The sequence below is a fragment of the Thunnus albacares genome, chromosome 19 (assembly GCF_914725855.1).
Source record: "Thunnus albacares chromosome 19, fThuAlb1.1, whole genome shotgun sequence".
Taxonomy (NCBI): Eukaryota; Metazoa; Chordata; class Actinopteri; order Scombriformes; family Scombridae; genus Thunnus; species Thunnus albacares.
Window position 1 is genome coordinate 1,208,116 of NC_058124.1, and position 16,854 is coordinate 1,224,969.

Genomic DNA, 16,854 nt, shown 5'->3' on the forward strand with positions numbered 1-16,854 from the left:
GAATGTCCTGATTAGCAGTTACTGGTAAGGCACATATATTATGTCAGTTCTTTTAGATTATATCAATGCCAGCAAAAGAAGATGTTTAATGTTAAGGGAAACAGGAGGTGTTGTGTTTGTCTGAAAAACCTGCATATGATGAGAAGCTCTTAAGGAATCAAAGCAGGGGTAGTGTATGTTGTAAACATCCTACCCCTGGTTGGTACAGGCGCATAATACGAAAGCAGTATACAAAGGAAAAGTAGTCCATACAATGACTATTGTAAGCTCCAAAAGATTAATATGGCAAAGATGTGTATTATATCTCAACACAAGGTCAATTTGTTTTAGCTGTTCATCTCATGATGGCAAGTTGTTATGGAATTGTAGATGCTGAAATTTCCATTTTTCTCCGAGCACTTTGAGGACTTCTCATCCATATTTGCTCAAAATGTTCAAAGTTCATTCTTAACCTTGGAAACAGCAACTATCCAAAAAATCTGCAACCACAACTTCCATTCACTAAATTTACATGATTCAAATAACAAACTTAAAGGACCAGTGTAAGATTTAAGGGCATCTATTGGTACAAAAATTGGCAGAAATGTTTCACACATAGGTTCTCCTACATGCTTGGAATGGGAGGGGGAGGGGAGGGGCATTCAGTTGGTTGCAATCTGCAACCTCACTGCTAGATGCCACTAAATCCTACACCCTGTTCTTTTAAATCTCTACATATATCCTGTTTAGGTTACAGCCTTTTAAGGAACAAATATCTTTTACATACTACAATTATGTAGTACCAAATCGTTTTGGGATGAAGGTTGTTATTTTGCATCATGTTATATCCCAAATGAAGGATAGCTTTTATATACATCCTGTTTTTCATTCACATGGCTATTTGTCTGACAAAGAAATTCAAGGTAAAAATGTTGTATCTTTTTTTTTTTTTTTGGAGCTTGTAATATTCAGAGTGTGTACTCACTCTTTTTTCCTTTCCATAAAACCTTAATGAGTAATTTATTATTACAATTTCCTTAACAGTAATTTAATTATGGTTCCAAACAAGGTACTGTACTGGAACCATTTTTTTTTTATCAATTTAATCTCTGTTTTCTGCCTAGGGATAACTGGAGGACCTGGTTATCCTTGCTTAGCACAAAAACTGGAAGCAGAAGGAAACAAGTGGCCTAGCTTGTCAAAAGTGGAAAGAAAAAAAAACTGCCACACACGTTGGCAAGCTGCATCATTTACTTTTCAAATATACAGACAGTACAGACACACCGAGAGGGGGATGACATGTGACAGAAGTTGCAGGCTAAAGCTGATAGCTATTGTGTGGGCTGTAAAATAAAACTATCAGCTTAAAGAGGCTAAAAAAGGTCAGTGGGGCTGCAGAGTTGGTGACAGTTCACTGTGGGTTCATCTTTACGACCGACCTCTTTCACACTACACATAGTCTTTTGATTCACTAGGTGTACTGTATAGAAATATTGATGAATGCTGCTTTAAAGTGAGTGTTTCACACTAAACATGTCATCCCTCTCTTGTGATATGATACAAACTCAGCACAGAATGTCACAGAGCACAGTGAAGTAATCAGGGCAACAGAAGCTAGAGTAAGAGTCACAGACAGAGAGTAAATACAGCGTATGAGGGAGTGATGTTGGTGTAGAAAGTGAAATGAAGAGTAAAGTCCTCAGTAACCATGAGAATGAATGTGGCCAGACAATGAGAACAACAGCAGTGTCTAGAATCTGTTTGTGACATCACTGAGACATACATGACTGGGAAGGATAAAATATGTATTTTCTCATAATGTTGTCTGTCACTAGATATCACGGCAAAGCAGCAGACCAGGTACTGAAACAAGTCATTAAAGGATAGTGGGTTTTTGGAGCTTTTTTTCTGAAAACAGCTGCCTGTTGTGACTGAAAACGACCCTATGAGAGCTCTGAGAGTGAACCAAAACAGTTAAGTTGCAGCTGCAAAGCAATGATCTGAAACTTGCTATAGAGCCCCATAAAGCCAAGAGGAGCTGCAGAGTCACTGATAATTCTCTGCAAGGTCATTACTATGAGCCACACCACCACACGCCGACCACAGTGCACAGCAGGACTGATAGACATGTTGCCGAGATCTGCCATTTGAAATGCAGTTTCGGGACGTTTGAGGTTTGCACCGTCCACCAGCACTGAACAGTCTTGCTTCAGCAGCTCCCAGCACCAACACCGCACCGGGCTGCCCTGTGAAAGTGGTGGACCTTGGCAACGTGTCTGTCAGTCCTGTGGTGCACTGTGCAGCAGCAGCAGTCCCATGAAGAGAGATCTGACAAGGAGGAAAAAGGCAAAACGGCCGCACCGCCAAAACAACTGGCAGCTGCTTTCTGTTAATTTATCTCCAGCAGCAGGAGACTGTAAAGAGGAGAGCAAGTGAGAGGGAGAGTCAGTGTGTTGTGCTAATTGTAGTCTCATTTGTGGTCTGATAAATAGTATATTCATCAAATTCAGTGCTATATTTTCCAAGCTATGCATAAAAGAGCCTCTACGCTTGACTCAAACTGTTAACTCATTGTCCTTCAGAATTAATGTTTTCCCATTACTCAACACCAGACACCCACACAGTTGATCTATGCACTCTGATGTCGGTCAACCAATAGGCGAAAAGTTGACCCCATGACACAATTCGACACCCCCTCATTTGCATAATGAAGCAGAAATGCATAAAGAAATATAAACAGACATACAGAAAATATTAAAGTTTGGGGAAATGAATAGGGGGGAATTGCAAAGGGAAAATAATACAGACATAAATACATGAATAAATGAATAAATTTACAAATGAATAAATTAATTAATAAAATGGAAAATTAAATGGAAAAGTAAATAAATAGGGGAATTATACAAAGGTAAATAAATATAGAAACCAATTAAAACAGAAATATCAATGTATGTCACATTTTATCAATTAATTAATGCCTACATTTATTTTTAATATTATTTTTGGTGAATTTTGGTGCAGTTTCAGTCCTCCATATGTAGCCACTTTAACTGTGACAAAATCCAGAGAGAAGCTCCACTTCGGTCTGAACCACAAAAACAAGCATTATCTGCTTGTCATGCACCTTTGCTACATACAAAGTACAAAAACCTGAATACCATGATCCAGATGATAACAAGTCAAAATTTATATGCCTTTTTTTTGAATATGTATGTTTTTGTTTTTTTATTTTCAAATAAAAACCTTTTACTATATCATATAGATAGATAGGGTACATTGCTCTCTTGGAGATTCACATTGATCTTACAGTAGCAACCTTGAAAACTGTCCTGTAAATCTTTGACTTCAACAGCTAGACTTATCTCTGCTATTTTTATCTTTTTTAAAATTGTAATGCTGCTTTAGAAGATACATGTGAGTGTGACAGATGACAACGTATATCCCAGACATTTAACCTTTGTATTGTTTGTTTCAGCACCAAAGGCTGCAGCTGCAGTGCCAGTTTCAATTTAACCAAGACTAAATTACAGAAGACACGGCTCCCAATCATATATTTCATAAAATGAACATAGGAAATGACAATGTCAAAGAGAAGTGAAGCTACTTGCATGAGAATCAGATAGGAAAATAGTGCATGCCAAGCCTTTAGGGTTAAGCTGAAAACAAGGCAAGAAATGATAAACAGAGGCGTCAGAGCAAAAAGAAAAGAGAAAACAGAAATTCCATGCAGACAGAGAAACATGACGGCAAAAAGTCAGAACAGATATCTGAAGACTGAAGATACAAACCTCCAACATTAAATTGCTATGTCTGATATAAATAGTTTCACCCTCAAGTTTCTTAGCTCTTTTCTGTGGAAAATGAAGAAAAAGGAAACAGCTGGTTGGAAATGCAGAATTCATTCAAACATTTGAATATTTGATTTGCAGTGGAATCCAATGAGCAGCACAGACCTTGGCAATGACATCATTCACAAAAAATGAAAGAGCTATGGGGTTGCAGGAACACAGAGCATTGGCTGTAGTGCCCAGCTCAGCAGGGGATTCACCTGTCCTCTGCTGAGCAAACCCCTTACCCCCCCCCCCCCCCCCCACAAACACACACACATACACTCACACAACGGTCATGTGTATGAGAAGCCAGGCAGATACACACTCACTGCTGTGAGTGGAAGTGGAAGGAAGTCTCATGCTGTGCATGCAAAAGCTGCTGCAGTGCAGTGGAGTGTACAGGAGGGAGAGGCATTGCTGCGTGTCTACTTGTCTGTCGAGTTTTTCACTACAGTCACTTCAGGAATTGGCATATTTAAAAAAAAAAACATATTAATTTCTGAATATTTTCACATTTCAACCCTCCTGACTGATTCATGAAAATTTTGAATCTTAAAATTTCAAAACTGATTGACTAGCTGAGGCAGTTTGGTATACAAATACAAGCTATACAACTTGTATGCATCCCTGACTCTCTGGATGACAATGTACTGCAAATGAATTTAAATTAGCTATGTGGACAGGAATATAACCTGAAAGATACACATAACCATTTTTAATTAATTAACATTTTAGGCATATTGCACAGGGGTGTACTCAGTTTTTTATTTTTTAAATTTTTTTTATTTTAACAATTCTGGTTACGTTCCTTCAAAACTACAAACTGCTTTACACTTTAAACAAAGCCACTGCAAAATCAAGCATATTCAATCACAAAAATCACAAAAATATCTGTAAAGTCCCACAGGGACTGATCAACAGTAATGTGAGCTTTTCCTAAACAGAAATGAACAGATGTATGTGATATAACCAAAGGTCATCCCTCACACTGGTTATTTTGTAAAGTAAGTATATCTGCAAGTTTGCTTCTGGAGAAGGACGAACATAGTTTTACACAAGAAAAAACAAGTAAAAAATGTTTTAATTAAAAGTAGGACTAAATGATTTGACCAAGTAATAACTTGCACAATGGGTTGATTTTTCCTTGGTCTCACAGCAAGTTATCTTACAGTTCACAGCACATGGACAAGCCTTCACAGAGAGACAAACAGCCAGAAATCATAAAACAGTACAGAGATTAAAGCACTTGCTGTCTCCTTGTGTGATGGGAAACAACACTGTTTGAAAACAGAAAAGGAAATGAAAAGTCTCATGGTGTGTAACTGATGTAGGGATGTGGATAGTGAGTCAGCAGAACACCGACTGAGGAGCATGCTAACCTTCCTCACTCGCACCATCTCCATCTTTGTTTTGTCCTGAGGAGAGTGCTGCTCCCCCACCACAGGAAAAGACAGAGTTATGTTTGTATTACTTCCCTGCTTCAAGCTAACTCAGCAACAAACTATTTGTAAGACAGTAGAGCACACATGCATGGAGGCTTTCAGGTGACCTAACACCTCTTCTGACAGTGACACAGTGACAACACACAACTTCACTTTCTCAACTTTACTGAAAAGTCATACTGTAGATTCTCATATAAAATCCGGGACTCAAATAATTGCTGAGTTTCAAATAAAAGCATGCTGCACGAATAAATAAAGGTCAGTCCATAATAAAGGCCCAGTAAAACAAGTCAAGTTATCTGCTCAGAACACTTTCTAAACCCCCTTTCAGACATGCACCCCTTTACTTTAATCTGCTGCTGCTAGCTTGTTGTGCTACATAGCACAACCTTTTGATCTTGCACTAAAGTTCTTTACAATGTACAATGTAGTACAAAGTCACAAGGTTGTGCTATGTAGCACAACAAGCTAGCAAAGCACTGTAAACAGAACTATGTTCGTGGCATCTCCCATACAAGGAACTACTCTCCTGAGACTAAAAATGTTGTTGCTGTTTTTACACTTTGGAGCCGTTTCTAAATGAACTAACATGACAATGATCTTGATAATGAAGGAACATGTTACCCAGTGCAGCAGTGTGGCTCATTGACATGTTTTTAATAGTTTTATTTTGGACAACAACAGAGGTCTATGGCACAGAGGAATAAGATACGCACAGGTGACAAATTAAAGGAAAAGCTGGTACAGGTCTGAATGTTTGAGCCCTACAGTGAGAAGATCTGATGGTTCTATTATGCTGTGGGGGGCATTTTGATGTGGTGTTCCTCAGCCTTGGCATTGATTCTACAAGTCTCCGGAACTCTTCTGGAGGGATGAACACCATTCTTTAAAAAGATTTTCTCTCACCCCCTTTTTGATGATGGTGATGAAGAGCACTGTCTGACACGTCAGTCCAAAATCTCCCATAGGTGTTCAATCGGGTTGAGATCTGGTGACTGTGAAGGTCATAGCATATGAGTGACATAATTTTCATATCCATCAAACCATTCTGTGACCCTTCATGCCCTGTGAATTGGGACATTGTCATCCTGGAAGAGACCACTGCCATCAGGATAGAAATGTTTCATCATAGGATAAAGGTGATGACTCAGAACAACTTTGTATTGATTTGCAGTGATCCTTCCCTCTAAGGGGACAAGTGGACCCAAACCATGCCAGCAAAATGCCCCCCAAAGCATAACAGAGCCACCAGATCCCCTCACTGTAGGGATCAAGCATTCAGACCTGGACCAGTTTTTCCTTTAATTTGTCACCCGTCTGTATATCTGTAGACTTTGAATACACACACAGTACTTGTAAGTAGATCAGTTCCTTGTTGGTTTGTTCTGCTCACAAGGTTTGATGACAATAAGAAAAATATAGAAAATCGGCATCCATATCTTTTAATACTTTCATTCTCCAGTTTCTTTACAATTAATTACAATTTCTTTCACTTTGCCGTTTTTCTCAATCAGTGTTCAGTTATCATCAGTGTAAGTGTTGTGGAAATGGAAATAATGAATTTATCAATACAACAGGTAAATATGAAGGAAGTGTTGTATTAACAAATAAAATATAAATATAAATTGGGAGCAGATCAGAAACTATTAGATATATTGAAACCAGGACAAGAAATAAAGACCTGTTTCTAATATGAGTCTGGGTCTTTATGCAGTTCTTTTTGTTGTTGTTATTGTTGTTGTTGTTGTTGTTGTTGTTGAGAATTTACAGTATGAATCAAACATCTAAGCTTGCTTTTGCTTTTCTAAAAGCAGTCTATCTTCCTTGATTTTTTTCTTTTTTTACCCTCAAAGACAGACAACACATGCTGTTGTATCCTCATTTTGACAGTTGTCCTTGCTTACTTTATACCCGCTCTTTTCAAAATATACTGCATGTAGTGCATATAATCGTTTTTGTTGTTCATTTATTTAACTATGTATCTGTAGTTTTATGGTTTTTACAATACTGGTTCAGTCTGATCATGCATCAAAGAAAACAAACCTGGCTCTTTTTCTCTCTTTCCCCATTGGCAGTAGTCACAGAGGGGGAATGCCTCCGCTCTCTCCTGGCCATTGTCTGGTAGCACAGATACAGCTCACACATCAGGATCAATTCCATGCACAACCAGGACTAAAATGTTCCATAAAAGTATTCTGTTTTATATTAAGCTAAAGACAGCTTATGGTACATTGTCCTTTTTATCTCTGTGCTCCATACCAACACTTTATCATAAACATTACTGAGGATTAATGGGCTCCATGCAAACACTTGAAATAATAGTTTAGGAAATACATTTATTCTCTTTCATTCTAAGAGTGAGATGAGAAAATTAATCAATCTCATGTCCGTGTGTTAAGTACAAAGCTGGAGTCAGGACGTGGTTAGTCTAGGTCAGCAAGATTGGAAACAGGGGGAAGCTAGCTTGGCTCTGTGTAAAGTTCAAAAATACACCCAACAACACCTCTAAAGCTTGCAAATAACAGGTATTTAGTAAGTTGTGGTTTATAGGGTGAGTCATGTGCTGGAAATATTTCTTGGCAAACAGCCAGGAGCAGTGACTGTGAGGCTTCCTGAAATCTTGTCATTGCAGTGAGGTTGCCAGGTTTAGTATCATAACTACACACAGGGGCATCATGCAGTAATTTTTTGAGGGGGCACAGTTGCACAATATGTTAATGTTTACACCAAACCAAGTTGTTACCAGTAATTATGCGTGCTGCTCACGCTATGTTTGCTCAAAAGATTTGTGCCTTGTCCGTAGTGGCGCTACACAATCGCCATGATTAATCTTCTCATCTCATTCTCAGAAAGATGGTGAATAAGTGAATGGTCCTTAAAATTTTAATTTACAGTAAATGTATGGCACTCTGCTAAATAAATATGCCTCTAGCAGGATAATGATATGATTTCATCGCTCAATTAATTTAGTGAGTGACTAGTGGTCAAATAGTCAACCAAAATGTCAAAAACTCACTATATTCCACATCTTCTCTCTGGCTTTGTCCCTGATGTCTGATGTTAAGTGCCTTCACATTTCCCTACTTTTGTTTGATTAAAAACAGTGAAAAGCCCAACTTTGTGATGTATAGGAGTGATTCCACTACCTTGATTTCTGGAGTGGACTCTGGTTTGGGGCTGTGGCTCTTGGTGGACTCTGCTGACCGACTCGCTGCCTTTACCTCTGCCTTCCTGTCTGCTGAGCGGCGACCCCTAGGTGTGTAGCCATCATGGCAGTCAGTGCGTGGCAGGTTAGGTAGCAGCGGGGACGGGGTCGCCTCCCCGGGAGACACCGGCGACATGACAGGGGCGCTGACCGGACGAGTAGATTTGTTGTCAGGGGTGGACGCCATGGCTGGAGGAGACAGAGGGAAGAGACAATGGCTTCATTTTAGCAATGAAAAATGTGTTAAAGGATAAGGCTGGTGATTTTCTATATTTTTCTCATTGTCAACAAACTCATGTGCAGAGGCAAACCAACAGTGCACTGATATACTAAGACATCAGAACTAGCAGAACCAAATTATCTACAAAAGGCAGAGATCCAATCCTGAGGTCACCTTACTGAACACTCTCCACCATCTAGATACAGCAAGAGATTTTGTCCATGAAGATCATAAACAGAATTGGCACAATCCTGGCGACAACACTCACTAACAAACTGCTTGACTTCCTGCTGAAAATACAGCATTGTTATCTCCCTGTGTAACTATGTCCAAAGTCAGAAAGCCTTTCTAAATTCAAAGAACTGACTTGATGATGGGAGGGATGATAAATGATCAAGGTTGTCCAAGCTGGCCTTTTTAACCAGCTCTGTGAGTTTGTTAATGATGCATTGACAGCACACACATCTGACCTCAACCTCTGGAGGACCAGCAACAGCAGTCCAATCTACTGCTCATGTGCAGTTACATACACATACTGGCACACACACATATTCGCATAAGTCAAACTATGTAATAAAAAAAAGCAGGAAGTTAAAGGACAGGTTCACAATTTTTCAAGTGTGTCTTAAAACAACAGTCAGGTGTCCATATGAACAGTGAAAGAGGTTTTCCTCGCTGTAATCATTCCTCCTGTCCATACTGGCTATTAAAAGATCCCCTTCAAATGTTCTTTCAATGTAAATGATGGGGGAAAAAAGTGTCCACACAGTCATTTTGTGAAAAAATACATTTAAAAGTTTATCTGAAGCTTATATGAGGCTTCAGCAGTCTAAGTTAGTCATATCAAGTGGATATCTACCACATTTACGTCTCCTGTGAACTGAGTATTAAACCGCCATACAAACTCTGTATGTGTATATACCTGGAGAGAAGTTTGCGCTGACATGTTGTTTAAGGGCTGAATTGGCATTCATAGGTTCAGCAATACATATGTTTTCATTTGCAATACTCATTGAACATTTAAAACTTTAATCGATTAGATTAATTCATCAACATTGACCCTATGTGTTGGATAGTCCCATTTCTGTTTCTGTCACTTTTCTTGTGAACAGCTGAGTGCAACACTCCGAGGAGCGACTGTCTGAATGTATGCACTGTCATCTGTGTTTGTGTGGTTCATTGCGTCAATACTAAAAAGACACAAAAGACACAGAACTGCTGCTGTCTGTGCCCAGTTCACTTTTGACAGTGACACTGGTGATGAAAGATTCATTTAGTTGCTCTTGGTTCAAAGAGCGTCTGGAATATTCGGTAAAGAGGTTACACTTTTTTGATATGTTAACCTCTTCTAATGTGGGATTTGGTGTCTATGTGAAAATAATTTCGCCATTAACATGTGAAGGTTTAAATAGAGGTTGAATAGTCCAAGCACATTACTGTTATATTATTTGGGGATATAACAGAAGAGGAGCGTCCAAAGAAAATACTGTACACTTATACACATATGAACACTGAAAGAGATTTTCCTCAGGTTTCCTGTAATCATTCCCCCTGTTCATACTGGCTTTTAACAGATCCCCTTCAATTGTAGTAATAGGGGCCAAAATTCTTAGACCTCATTCCGAACAAAAATTCATTTAAAAGTTGATGTGAAGCTTATATGAGGCTTCAGCAGTCTGAGTTAGTCATATCAAGTGGATATCTGCCACATTTAGAGTCTTTTTAGCACCAAATTGCCTCTTTGCGTTTCCTTGGACAGTGTTTCCCTGTTGAGCTGCGTATCTAACTGTAAAGGAAGGAGTCTCTGTCTGTCTGTATGTCTGCCTGTTCTTCACTTTCCTCAGCAACTGTTCATCTGACTTCACATTTGGTGGGTATATTGCTGAGGACCCAAGGAAGGGCAGTGTTGAGTTCAAGCTCATTATACTCATTATAATCAATAAATTATTGAGAATTATTAACTTTTGATGTAGTGTTTCTGTTTTAACTGGCACAGCTTTTGTAGCCTTTACGGCACTGGTTTAGCGGCCCAGGAAACTCACAGACCAATTTCATGCGTTGTAAATCATTTTGTGTGAGGCTACTCAAGCAATCAAATCTGTGCATTCGACTGGAGTCTGTGAGTGAGATGCACACATAGTCGGAGAAATAAGCAAGTCTTAGAAAAGTAATTTCACATAGCATGCTCTAAAATGGAGAAAAGTAGACAGCAAAAACAGAGCTTTTAATTAAGAATGGACAGACTCTTATATTTTCATTCTTCCCACAGGCAGTTCAAAACCAGTATGTCTCATATGTTCCGAGACTGTGGAAACGTAAAGGACCACTATGAGACAAAGCACAAATCTTTTGAGCAAATAATTCCACTAAAATCTAAACTGAAGGCCCAATATGATCGATCCACTTTATTTTAGGATGCACATTTTTACAAAAGCTCTCTGTTATGTATTTTATTATTAAAAGCAGCTCATATTTTACTTGAAATGAGAAAATAACATTTATTTACTATTAGAGTACTTATTATTTATATCATCTGTGTTTCAAACTAAGGAGTCAGTGTTTGTTCTCGATTCAATGTGATTTGATGCTAATGTCACTGTGATACTGTGGTATAAGAAATCCTACTCCCAGGCTAGTTGAAATCTGGAACTTGTTTCTATCTGGGGGTTGTCTGTTGACCACTGGGGTTAGCTAGATAGCTTTGCCTTAAGCTTATTGTTTTAGAAATTGTGTTGTGTTTTAGAATTCTGTTTCTGGAAATAGCACCATCATTACTTTGGGAAACAGGGAAAGTGATATAAAGAGGAAACATCATATCATATCCCACACACAAGAAGAAGAAAGACAACGGACAGGAAATGTACTTAGAACAAAAGATTAAAGAACTAGAGAACATCAGTGCAAATAACCCACAAATAGAAACACTCAGTACCTCCTACACAGACTCAGACGTGAAAATTTTGAATACAGTAATAAAACTTGAAAATATCTGGCCAACCAAATTCAGCAAAACTAAGAGAAAACAACAATCTCAATGATTATGAATTCAGCAGGGAAGATTGTGCAGACACCTTAGGAAATACATAAGACCTTTCAAGATTTTTATACCAATCTATGCTCATCAATACATTAATCAAGCCAAGAATATATTGACACATTCCTAAGCAATATTGATTTACCACAACTTACTGAGGACCAAACAAACCCACTTGAGAAACAATTTCAAAAATCAGAAACAAATAAAGGAATCCAAACAAAAAATGCACACCATAAGGTCAGCCTTTATGCAGACGACATTCTACTCTACCTACAAAATCCTACCCAAAACCATAAACACCTTCTCTAAATTCTCAGACTTCATAACTGATCTAAATTCACAATTTCTCCCACTCAGCCCTAATAGCTGGGATGTGGCAGTCCAAACACCAGCTCTCCCTCTGCGCACTGGTAATATCACATATTTAAGAATCAACATTTCCCCTAGGCTGTCAGAGCTAGTCAATCTCAAGTTCAACCAATTTCTACCAATCCCTCATTGACAGAATTGCTACAATCAAAATGACCATACTACCCATGATAAACGACCTATTTTCTATGATCCCCATCAAGCCCCCACCCTCCTGGTTCAAATCCCTAGACTCCATCATCTCAAAATTCTACTGGTAAAACAAGACACCCAGAATCAAACTAACAACTCTACAACAATCCAAAACTCAAGGATGTCAAGGAAGCACCAAATTTTCTCCATTACTTCATTGTCCACCAACTCTAATACATTCACAAATGCACTTTTTAGAATATTTCCAGATCAAATCTTCTATTCAAACCAAAATCAATATAAAATTACCTAACTCAGATATTCCCCCAGTAACATCAGACCTGATCAACATCACTACTAAAACTACTATCCAAAATCTGCAAGATAATTTCCATGTCCAACCTAACAATATTCATCCCCTCAAATAAATGGGAACAAGACCTACAGATCATCCCCGGTGCCGACTTCTGGACCCAAATCTGCAAAAACATATTCTCTATATAACACCAACACAAACAACCAACTCATACAAGATTATTCATAGAGTACACTACATGGGAAAAGGATGTTTAAAATGGGCTTTTTAGATTCTGAAATTTGTCCACACTGCACACAAAACACCACAGACAGCTACATATATGCCACATGGGACTGCACACCAATTAAACAATTCTGGCAAGACATCAGTGACAACCTCTCTCTTCTCTTGGGCTGCCACATCCCACTATCCACTCCACTCTGCTTATTAGGAGGCATACCTAACACCAACCTAAAGAACACATCCAGTAGAATAGTCTCCATAGCCCTAATAATCGCTAAGAAAACTATCCTCATGAATTGGAAATTTTTCACTCTGGAAAATTTTGCTAATCACATACATATCAATGGAAAAATTATCAAACAAACCACTGATTTTGATATAACCTGGAATTATTATTATGATTACATATTAACATTACATGTCATTATTATTATTATTGTTGTTGCTGTTGTTTTATTTATCTATTTTTCATGTTTCTGTTTTTATGGGGTTACTGTCTGGTCCTCTTTGCCTGTCCTGTTTGTACTGTCCCATGTCATATGTGTTTTCATGTTAATCACTTATCCTGCACTCAATTTTTGTTAATCACATGTCTTGCACTAAATAAAGGGGAAAAAAAGTCTCCTGAGAAGGGATGAAAGGACAGCATTGTAGGTATCTACAATGCTGAAGAAGCCCCTTGGATGAGAGGCGAAACGTCTTCAAGTTTCTTCAACCAAGTCCAGTTGCCCTCGATTCAGTCCTCCTTGGATACTTTGTAAGAAGCATACTGAGGCCCTTAAAACTCATGTCTAAATAGTGTCCAGTGTAGACATTGCTTCAGACCTGGTATTCACCCTCCATCACCTCCAGTTACCATCTCCTAGCTCAGTCTTTCACATGGTGACTGTGTGTCTGGGAGAGAGAGCAGCTTGATTCAGCAGCCTGGCTGGCAGGAAGACAGACATCTCAGGAGAGTTGACACTGGTAGGGAGTCTCAGGGGAAGAGGATTTATCACTTTAAGACAAGCTTGAGTGAAAACCTCTGTGTTTCATTAATCTCATAATAAAACAGCACTGTCAGTCTTTTAACATAATATCTGAGTTTAATTCATTTCTGTCCTGTAAGTGTTGAGGTGGGGACTGCTTGTAAGCACCTATCGAGACTCACCAGATTGTCTACAATTCTAAATATATTTGTTGGTAATCTCAGCTGAAATCAAAGGTAGCAAGTGGCCGTCCATTGAGAGTGAGCCCTGCCTGAGCTGATGGGCAGCAGTGCAATGCTACATCTGCACTCAGTGACATCCAACAGAAAAACAATACTTAAAGTCTCCAGAATCACCACTGGACCTTAGTGAGTATGACGTTTTATTACGCCTCTGCAATAATCAGTAGTGGGTGTAAAATGTAATGTTTTTTCTGAGGGTGGCACCAGAGGAATGTCCGTCTGCTTGAGTGCATGAATGCACTTATTAAATTCCAAGGCAATTATGAGATTAGATTAAACAGATTATGTGATATCTTGTCTACAACACCTAGTTGAGAGGTCACCCAAAACATCCTGTGGTGATGCCAAATTATTTAGTTATCAAGTCAGTACTTTTGACCAAAGTGGACAACTGGACAGACAGAACACTATCAGTGATATAGCTCTAGCATGGCAATGTCAATCAGATGGTCAGTCTGACACCTTGGTCCAGACTGAAACATTTCAGTAAATATGGATTGATAGATTGCCATGAAATCCTTTTGCAGATATTCATGGACTTCCTGACTTTTTTACCTAGCACTACCAGTGGGATGAACTGCTCACTCTCCCTGCCTTCAACCTTAGACATTCTCACTATTCCCAGGGCCTTGCACTTCTATGTAACCTATTTAGTTCCTGACATTCTCCACCCATCCACCAGGTGCGCTCTGACTTTCCTGCCTTTCTTCACCCCCACATCAAGCTGAAACTGTCCCTCAACAACCCAGTTCTGTGTACAGTAAATATATACCAACAAACACTTGTTCTCTGTGAGATTGTCTGTGTTGCCTACAGTATGTTGTCACTGTGTTATAGCCATTCTGTTACCTGCTCCTGTCTTCTGTTCTGTTGTTTAGACCTTTATGACCTTGCCTGACTGGACTTGTTGCCTGATTGGACTGATTCTCAGTGCCTATATTTGGCTGTCAGTTCTAGTAAATTCCCTTCAAACTTCCTCGCTCACCTTGTATGTTGGATCCTCAGTCCTGTTGCCTCATACCTTGAACTTTGACGCTTATAACTTTGGCGATCTTCCAACTTTTCATCCAGTACCATCATCAAATCAAAATTTTGTCCAGTACTTTGCTTTATGTCCAAATACTTGCAAATCAATGACTATCCCATCAGCCTCTGGTGTACTTTGTACTTTATTACCTTACCTACTAAACATCAGCATATTACCATTGTCATTGTGAGAATGTTAGCATGCTGACATTAGCACTTAGCTCAAAGCACCACTGTACCTAAATACAGCCTCACACAGCTGCTAACAGTGTCGGTGATTTCGAATTAATCCTTTCCCTTAAGCATTGTTGTTAAGCTAACTTTGTCCAAGGAGAGAAAGCTGCCTACATGAAGAGAGCAAGAATGGGAAAAGCACAAGGAAGCAGATATTAACAGCAACAGAAGCTTCTAAATGTGTTCTGCGGTTTAGCTTAATCTACCAAGGCTGGTCTGTGTCGTCAGCACAATTTATAAAAAAAACAGATGTTATACAGTAAGTACACAAGTTACGTAACGCTCCCAGATGACAGGGTGGTGAGGCAGAGAGTTATGTGTGATCAAAGAGTGAAGACAAAAAGGAGAGGAAGGAAAGAACAGAACTGGTAAATGTTGAAACATACTCCATTTTAACAATGCACACAAGTAGAATAGCAGCAGCAATGAATGCAGTATCATATACCTGTCTGCCTACTGTGTGTAATTGGAGCATTTAAAAGCATATCCACTAGGGAAGAGATAAAAGCCAAATTATGCACAGTGTAAACGGAAGTAAATGTGGTGATATGCGAGGATGTCACAGTACATAAATAATGTTGAGATCACAGCAGAAAAAGCTGCTCTTGCATCACTGCCTTAAACTTTCTACCATGGTGGTTGTGGTTTGATTATAGTCTGCCCCCATCGTTCAAAAGTTGTTTTTTTAAGTTTTTTAATCTTAATACAATACTCACATACTATACATAGGCCTACACTGAAAGAGCTTTTGGTCAATCTAATCCTTCCTCCTGTTCATACTGGCCGTTTTTGCACAGCTCCAATGTAATGGTCTGTTCACTCATACAGACTGAAAAATGTTACCATCCCCAACCACTACTCAAACACTCAAAAGCCACCCTGTGGCCCGAACTTTGCAAATGTTCCCTAATACACAGGAGCCACAACCTGTAGACAATCATTCACACTTGTTCCTGAATAAAAGCAGAGTGGTTTCTACTAAACTCAACTTTGTGTTAGTGTTTCAAACAAACTGATCACTACAGTGGAATGTAGTAGTTAATGAGCCACATGGATTTGACTAAATGATACATAGAAACACATCCTTCAAATAATGAACTGCCTTATATGGACGCAATGTCAGAAAATATGTCCAATTGCAGCAAAGTATATTAAATCATGTCTAACACAAACATGCCCACAAGCTTCAGCCTCTTTCGCTATATATGTGTAAATGCATGGTTTGAGATTGAGAACAAAATCCTCAGTCCTCATTCAGTGTCAAAATGTTTTCTAAAGTTCAGCTGAAGCTAAAATGAGGCCAAAAAACACCATCTTCCTGTTTCCACAGACAGTGTTTAATTGCTCGGTTATGGCAGAGAGATACAAGCTGGTAGTTGCTGGTAGTCTGTTCCCTCTTGAATAACGGTCTCCTCCTGTTAAAACTGTGTTTCCCGCAGCACCACCTCCACATTTGGGGTTAGGACTTAGGTTATGGTTATGGTTAGGCGTAGCAGAGATAAGTGGTTGGGGTTAAGGTAAACTTGGGGTCAGGTTAAACGCAATGTAATTTCTGCAGCTAGGGCATTTTAATGTGAACAGGCTATTTGCAGATACAAGCTGAAACTCCTGCTGTGGATGCATGTCGTG

General features: G+C 39.0%; 1 protein-coding gene across 8 annotated transcripts in view; it reads right to left on the reverse strand.

The window, feature by feature from the left end:
• epb41a (erythrocyte membrane protein band 4.1a) overlaps nt 1-16,854 on the reverse strand; it is a 103,061-nt gene that overhangs the window by 37,625 nt on the left and 48,582 nt on the right. For 5 of the 8 annotated variants that reach the window (XM_044335936.1, XM_044335931.1, XM_044335935.1 and 2 more), the window contains exons 12-15: nt 8,398-8,645; nt 7,295-7,369; nt 5,189-5,236; nt 3,768-3,830 (exon numbers count right to left, since the gene is read on the reverse strand). In XM_044335936.1, coding sequence (XP_044191871.1) covers nt 3,768-3,830; nt 5,189-5,236; nt 7,295-7,369; nt 8,398-8,645 — 434 coding nt within the window. Of the gene's footprint in view, nt 1-3,469; nt 3,636-3,767; nt 3,831-5,188; nt 5,237-7,294; nt 7,370-8,397; nt 8,646-16,854 lie in introns of those variants that run through there. The other 3 variants (XM_044335933.1, XM_044335934.1, XM_044335937.1) reach the window with 3 other exon arrangements.